The sequence below is a fragment of the Procambarus clarkii genome, chromosome 83 (genome assembly GCF_040958095.1).
Source record: "Procambarus clarkii isolate CNS0578487 chromosome 83, FALCON_Pclarkii_2.0, whole genome shotgun sequence".
In the NCBI taxonomy this organism is placed as follows: Eukaryota; Metazoa; Arthropoda; class Malacostraca; order Decapoda; family Cambaridae; genus Procambarus; species Procambarus clarkii.
This window is the reverse complement of record NC_091232.1, coordinates 15,386,310-15,394,507: the sequence shown is the minus strand read 5'-3', so window position 1 is coordinate 15,394,507 and position 8,198 is coordinate 15,386,310. Positions and strand designations below refer to the sequence as shown.

The following is an 8,198-nucleotide window of genomic DNA, read 5'->3' as shown; positions in this document are numbered from 1 at the left end:
TATACTAGGTGAATACACACATACAAGGTATACTAGGTGAGTACTAGTTGAGTACTTACACACAAGATATTCTAGGTGAGACTAGGTGAGTATACACACACACGCAACATATACTAAGTTAGTACACCCAGAAACAAGATATACTAGGTGAATACCCTAACACCAACCTCCTACAGTACACAACACCAACCTCCCACAGTACACCTCCCACAGGTAACCCCAACACCAACCTCCCACAGTACACAACACCAACCTCCCACAGTACACCTCCCACAGGTAACCCCAGCACCAACCTCCCACAGTACACAACACCAACCTCCCACAGTACACATCCCACAGGTAACCCCAGCACCAACCTCCCACAGTACACAACACCAACCTCCCACAGTACACCTCCTACAGGTAACCCCAACACCAACCTCACACAGTACACCTCCCACAGTAACCCCAGCACCAACCTCCCACAGTAACCCCAACACCAACCTCCCACAGTACACAACACCAACCTCCCACAGTACACATCCCACAGGTAACCCCAGCACCAACCTCCCACAGTACACAACACCAACCTCCCACAGTACACCTCCCACAGGTAACCCCAGCACCAACCTCCCACAGTACACCTCCTACAGGTAACCCCAACACCAACCTCACACAGTACACCTCCCACAGTAACCCCAGCACCAACCTCCCACAGGTACAAAATGAAGCCATGAGAATTATCTTAGGATGCCCAAGAAATGCTATGATTGAGAAAATCAGGATGGAGTTGAATCTGCAGAGTATTGGGGATAGAATTGCAGAGATAAATGTAGCTTCTGCCATTAGATTAATGAGAGGTGGGGGAGCTAATGAATTGGTCCTCTCAGTTCAAAAGGTGGGAAGTACTGAACAATGTATGATGAAGAAAAGAGCATATATGAGTTTCTTGGTCTATTCTTAGACAAGAGACTCAACTTCAGTACCCACATACAATACATAACTAAGAAAGTCTCTAAAACAGTTGGTACACTCTCCAAAATCAGATATTATGTACCTAACCCTGCTCTCATCTCTCTATATTATACACTAATCTATCCCTATCTCAACTATGGTATCTGTGCACGGGGTTCAACCACTGCAAACCACCTCAAGTCCATCATCACCCAGCAAAAATCTGCTATCAGAATAATATCAAATTCTGCTTTCAGACAACACACAGCCCCCTTGTTTAACTCCCTAAACATGCTAAACATAATCTCACTCCATAAATTCTCTTGTGTCAACTACATTTACAAAACCCTGTTCTTAAATGCAAATCCTGCTCTGAAACTCTTCCTGGACAGATGTAATAGGACCCATTATCACCACACCAGAAATAAATATCTCTTTGATATCCCCAGAGTTAAACTTGTATAAATAAATAAATAAATAAATAAATAAATATGTTTATTCAGGTAAGGTACATACATACAAGTAATGTTACATTAATGGATCGATATATAGATAGAGCTAGTACATACAATGCCTAAAGCCACTATTACGCAACGTGTTTCGGGCAGGAAAAACATTAATATCTAGAACTTAATACTAATTGAGCATAAAGAATAAAATGTGTTGAGAACAAATACAAATAAAGATAAAAAAAAGAGGGAACATGACTGAAAAAGCAGCACAAATACAATAGGTTGACAAACAGTGTTGATTAAAAAAAAAAAAAAAATAACAGACATGGGTTGACAATAGAGGGGTAAGGTAGGTTAGTGAATTTATTAGGTAGTGTTTAGTTTTTATCTTAAACTGGTTGAGAGAGGTACAGTCTTTAACATGGTTGGGAAGATCATTCCACATTCTGGGTCCCTTGATTTGTAGAGCATTTCTAGTTTGATTAAGTCGTATTCTTGGAATATCAAAACTGTATTTTTTTCTGGTGTGGTGCTCATGGGTTCTGTTACAACCTTCAATGAAGCTTTTGAGCTTATATGTATGTATTTGTAATGTATGTATGTAAACAATGTATTTATTATCATTTATCAATTCTGATAGAAATTACCTACTTAAAATTATCTGTTAGATTAAGGACCTGCCTGAAACGCTGCGCATACTAGTGGCTTTACAAGATTGTAAATACTGTACTATTCAATGTATTCTCACAACCCCAATGTACCTACTTGTATATATATAAATAAAATAAAATAAAATATTGTGATGGGTCAGTAGCTAGGGATGGGAAGGCAGGATGCAGTATGCCAAACTGAATTCGTGCGCCCCTTGAGGGACTTGAAGTAGAGGGATAGGGATCACAGGATAAGTATGGGTTGCACAAACTACTGGTAACAGGATGAGTATGGGTTGCACAATTAATTACTACAAAGTGGTTGAGTATGGGGTGCACGTAAATGAAGACTCCCAAGAAGCAAATCAGAGATCAGCCCAAGCTTCATCTTGAGGCAAAGCTCAATGCCTTAAGCCATATTGATGCTCTGTCCACAGAGCATTCTCTCTCTCAAATCATAATAGTACACTAATGGTTCCCTACACCACCCCTCAGGTGCAGCTGCAGCAGGCTTGGGTGACATGATGACTATGGGGTGCACAATAAACTAACACTCACAGAATGAGTATGGGCTGCACAATAAGCTACCTCTCACAAGATTAGTAATAAAGAAACATTAATTTTTTGGGTAGGGTGACTGAAACTCATCCTGGGGTAAAAATGTTTATTTAAATTTATTATAGTTAAATGAATTTAGTAAATTATTCCATATATTGTATTATAAGTGAATTGACACTAAACTATAAATGATACTAATAAGGTTTTAAAAATGAAAAACAGTAAAAATCCTTCATGTAAGATATGGAAGTTGAAAAGTAAATTAACTGTAAACTAAATTATAAACTGTAGACATAATATAAAGTATTATAAGTAAAATACCTATAAACTACCAAATAATGTGTAAGGAACCATTTCTATTGTTTGTCCTTTTTTACCTGTTTCCTCAGGTATTTTAAAATTCCCATTCCGTTGTTACTACACTGTTTTCCTGGTGTAGTTCCCTGTGGTTCAAATTTTACTACTTGTACTTCTTGCTGTTTCTGAAGGATTGCTAATGGTAGCCCTTGTTGCACCGGCGGAACTTTTTGTAAATGTTCCACCTGCGGAACTTTTTGTAATTGTTGAATTTCTTGCACCTGCGGTACTTTTTGGACTTTATGCACCTGCTGCACTTGTAGCTCGTCAGGATTTTTTTCCAGGGCATTATCGCTATCACCTTCTGATCCTAATGTAAGTTTATCTGCATCAAGCTTCCTTGTGCGTGCTGGAAAAAAAAATAAAAATAAAAAATAAAAAATTTTGAAATGGAAGATCCTGTGTAACAAATTTAATCAGTTACTATGATCGAGCCGCAGAAATTTTACAGGAAAGATATGGTTGGGTTGACTGCATCTATCTGGACCTAAAAGAGGCATTCAATAGAATTCCACATAAGAGTTTGTTCTGGAAACTGGAACATATTGGAGGGGTGACAGGTAAGCTTCTAACATGGATTAAAAAATTTCAAACTGATAGAAAAATGAGGGCAGTAATCAGAGGCAATGTATTGGACTGGAGAAATGTCACGAGTGGAGTACCACAGGGTTTAGTTCTGGCATTCATGGATAAATAATAAATAAATTGTTCATGATTTTTTTAGACAAAAGCTAGAATATGCAGCAGTTGTATGGTGCCCATATCTTAAGAAGTACATGTACAAACTTGAAATGATACAAAGACGTCATGGGTGTCATAGGGGCACCAGCACACTGGTTTGCTAAAGGGCCCTTAATGCTGTCGAGACCTTATGGGCCCTTGGACCCATTACGTTAAGACATAGTGCTGTATTGGGCCACACACTTTTTGCCATATACATCAACGACAGAGATGATTGAATTGAAATTATATATATATATATATATATATATATATATATATATATATATATATATATATATATATATATATATATATATATATATATATATATATATATATATATATATATATATATACATATGTATATATATATATATATACATATGTATATATATATATATATATATGAGAGAAAATAATAGGTGGTGATATATTTATATATTATGTGAACTACTTACACAAAAAGAAGTTAGTGGTGAAGATCTTCTTGTCCTCTTCTTGTATTACGTTGTTTGGTAGGATACCATGCGTCACCCGTGCTGGTCCTTTCTTGTAATAGATAACGATTGATTCATACCCACAGCCACGCAGATATGTTAGCTGAAAAGCAAATAATATTTAAACAATAACACTATCTGGGAAAATGCAACAAAATAAATGTTTGAAGCATAGCTGGGCATGTGCAATAGAACCCATAATAGAATCACAATACCAGAAATAAATATCTTTGATATCCCCAGAGTCAAAGTTATTCTGTGTAAATACTCTATGCAAATAAAGGGACCTTGTCTATGGAACTAACTTGCTAACAAATTTAAAAACTGTCCAACTTCTGCCATTTTAAAAAATAAAACCAAAAAGTACCTAAATTTTTTCTTGATAGTTTCCTAACTAGTGTATTAAACTCGCACTGTATCTTATGAAATCCAATGCCAGAATATATGTGCCTAAACCATACAACTTTTCCATTGTAATCATTGCTATCACCTTATATCATGATTGTTATATTGAATGCATATCTTACTATATTATACCTTGAAATATTCCTCAAATTATGCTACAATTTATATGTTGATAACCCTCAAATTTTACTTTAATGTACATAGTAATCTTTGTGATACTTTCTTACAATGTACCAGCCAATTTTTTCCATTTAAGCTTTAAATTGCCTATTTAAAATTATCTGTTAGATTAAGGACCTGCCCAAAACACTATGTGTGCTAGTGGCTTTACAAGAATGTAAAAACATCAATTCTATGTACTCTCATAATCCCAGTGTGCTATCTTGTATATAAATAAATAAACAAATAGTATGTAAGTACTGTACAGCATTATTCATGTTGATTCTATACCTTATCAAGCAAGTTCAGCATAAGAAGAATACAAATGAATACAACAGATGTAGACAAACTTCAATACCTGATTTTCAATCCTTCGTAGAACCCGGCTTGCTGTATTTCGTTCTAAAGCCTTCTTGCCTTTAAGTAGAAAACGGGCTTCCTCTTCTTTCTTCATTAATTCTCTACTGTTTCGGAAGTCACACTGGCAGAACTTGCAAACATTGCTTCGGACATGCACACATTGTTTGCAGTTTGTGCATCTCCTCAAGAATTTTCCCTGAAGACCTGAAGGAAATAGTTTCTAATAAAATACTTATATTCAAATGACCTATGCTGCAAAAATTATAAGTTAAATTGTTGTTAAAATGTACTACAGTAATTAAATATATTATTTAAATTATGAAATAATCTACATTAACACTAGTGAGAGCAATGTTAAAAATTTTAGGACTGCATCTGGAAATAACTTTAATTTTGGATGTGATTAACCATGCTGTAACTCGTATAACAAAACTGAGAGGAGTTGAATCCAACAGCCTGATTGACCAGGCTGTTAATTTCAAGCGAATACTATATTATTGGAAGAAAAAAAAAATTATATATATATATATATATATATATATATATATATATATATATATATATATATATATATATATATATATATATATATATATATATATATATATATATATATATATATATATAATCAATATTGTAACTTTTTTTGTGTAATGACGTTTTCAAATAAAGTTAGATAAATATACACACATACCAAAAGAATAAGGGTGGTAGGAGAAGAAAATATGAAAGTGTTCAGTGAGGATCCACAAGGTCTTCTCTGAGTACTCTTTATTTTCTTCTCCGAGGCTATGGGTCCCTACACTTGCACCAGAGGTGGTACCCCTCATATATATATATATATATATATATATATATATATATATATATATATATATATATATATGTCGTACCTAGTAGCCCGAACGCACTTCTCAGCCTACTATGCAAGGCCCGATTTGCCTAATAAGCCAAGTTTTTATGAATTAATTGTTTTTCGACTACCTAACCTACCTAAGCTAACCTAACCTAACTTTTTCGGCTACCTAACCTAACCTAACCTATAAATATAGGTTAGGTTAGGTTAGGTAGGGTTGGTTAGGTTCGGCCATATATCTACGTTAATTTTAACTCCAATAAAAAAAATTGACCTCATACATAATGAAATGGGTAGCTTTATCATTTCATCAGAAAACAAATTAGAGAAAATATACTGTCAGGAAAACTTGGCTTATTATGCAAATCGGGCCTTGCATAGTAAGCCGAGTACGACGTTCTGGCTACTAGGTACAACATATATATATATATATATATATACATACATACATACATACATACATACATACACACATACATATATATATATATATATATATATATATATATATATGACAGTGTCAGATTCAGTTTACTACAGTTTAGTAATTCCTTACCCTTTGATGTACTAGGTAGATCCATGTTTAGTGAAGTTTTATAGCTGGAGCTGGAAGATCCTGTCGAGATGACTTCTTCAAAGAGAATAGCTTCAACACACATTGTGTCTTGAGTCTACCAGTACTTGGCCTACAGTTACCAGATCTGATTTACAGAAACTAGTGAACTATGGAGATAAGATTGTTAATAATATACTTTTTTTGAGATTCATATGACTTGCAGCTTAAAAACCAACCTTATTTTAAAATAGTACACTAAAGTACATAGCAAATTGCGAAATTCGTAGTTTTTTAACTACTTTAAAGCTAAATTCTCAAGCTTTGAAAATAAGCACAATTTGCTATTTTAAGCGGAATCTGGCAACTCTGATTTAGCATGTAAACATTGACTTGCATTCACAATGTAGTTATTTATTTTTCAACAATTTAAAACGAGTTATGAAAATACACACATTGGTACATTATTGCAAAGGCACTATACTATATATATATATATATAAATTGTTGCAAGTCGAGCAACAAATATTTTACATTGAACAACAAATGAGATTGGAAAAGCAGTATTGCCAAAATAGACCCCAGACACACCCTGTGGGTAGTAATGGACCCCCATACCGACCCTATGAGGGGTAGTGGACCCCATAATAACACTATGGGCGATAGTGGACACTATACAAACACTATGGGCGGTAGTTGACTTCATAGAGACCCTGTGGGCGGTAAGGGACCCCCTATCGACCCTGTGGGCGGCAGTGGACCCCCTATCGGTCCTGTGGGCGGCAGTGGACCCCCTACCGACCCTGTGGGCGGCAGTGGACCCCTACCGAACGTGTGGGCGGCAGTGGACCCCCTACCGACCCTCTGGGCGGCAGTGGACCCCCTATCGATCCTGTGGGCGGTAGTGGACCCCCCCCCATATCGACCCTGTGGGCGGCAGTGGACCCCCTATCGATCCTGTGGGCGGCAGTGGACCCCCTACCGACCCAGTGGGTGGCAGTGGACCCCCTGCCGACCCTGTGGGCGGTAGTGGACCCCTACCGACCCTGTGGACGGTAGTTGACTTCATAGCGACCCAGTGGGCGGTAGTGGACCCCATACCGACCCTGTGGGTGGCGGTGGACCCCATACCGACTCTGTGGGCGGCAGTGAACCCTATATACTAATCCTGTGGGCGATACTGTACCCTATAGTCATCCTGTGGGGGCAATGGATGCCATACATATCCAGTGGGTGTTATTGTACCCCATACTTATTCTGTGGGTGGTTGGAGCCCCATACCCATCCTGTGGGTTATAGTGGACCCCATACTCATCCTGTGGGTGGTATTGGACCCCATACCTATCCTGTGGGTGGTTGTGAGACCATACCCATCCTGTCGGTGGTAGTGGACGCAATACACATCCAGTGGATGGTATTGGATCCCATACCCTTCCTGTGGGTGGAAGTGATCCCCATACCATTCCTGTGGGTGGATGTGACCCCCATACTCATCCTGCGGGTGTTATTGGACACCTTACCCACCTAACAGGTGGTAGTGGACCCTATACTAATCCTATAGTTTCCAATAATCCACACCATACCATCCTGTTTGCAGTAGTTTACCCTATATACATTCCAACATAACATCGTTTTCTGTTAGCGTTCCTACAAAACATTCTTTAAAGATTTCTAAAGCACAAACTATGGTATATA

At 37.2% G+C, this 8,198-nt stretch overlaps 1 protein-coding gene across 1 annotated transcript; it reads right to left on the bottom strand.

Moving 5' to 3' along the window:
* Positions 1-2,685: 2,685 nt before the first annotated feature.
* Positions 2,686-6,752, bottom strand: LOC138358332 (uncharacterized). Its single transcript, XM_069316170.1, has 4 exons — positions 6,507-6,752; positions 5,093-5,298; positions 4,132-4,273; positions 2,686-3,299 (listed from the first exon to the last, which is right to left on the bottom strand). Exons 1-4 carry the CDS (start codon positions 6,607-6,609, stop codon positions 2,950-2,952), a joined length of 801 nt encoding a protein of 266 aa, XP_069172271.1. The 5' UTR covers positions 6,610-6,752; the 3' UTR covers positions 2,686-2,949.
* Positions 6,753-8,198: the final 1,446 nt, after the last annotated feature.

What these genes read in the sequence shown, in the direction of transcription:
- LOC138358332 (XM_069316170.1), bottom strand. Translation starts at nt 6,609, where the DNA reads ATGTGTGTTGAAGCTATTCTCTTTGAAGAAGTCATCTCGACAGGATCT. An exon ending in TCTACCTAGTACATCAAAGG is followed by an intron (nt 5,299 to 6,506) that starts GTAAGGAATTAC and finishes TATTTCCTTCAG; the next exon opens with GTCTTCAGGGAAAATTCTTG. An exon ending in TACGAAGGATTGAAAATCAG is followed by an intron (nt 4,274 to 5,092) that starts GTATTGAAGTTT and finishes TTTGCTTTTCAG; the next exon opens with CTAACATATCTGCGTGGCTG.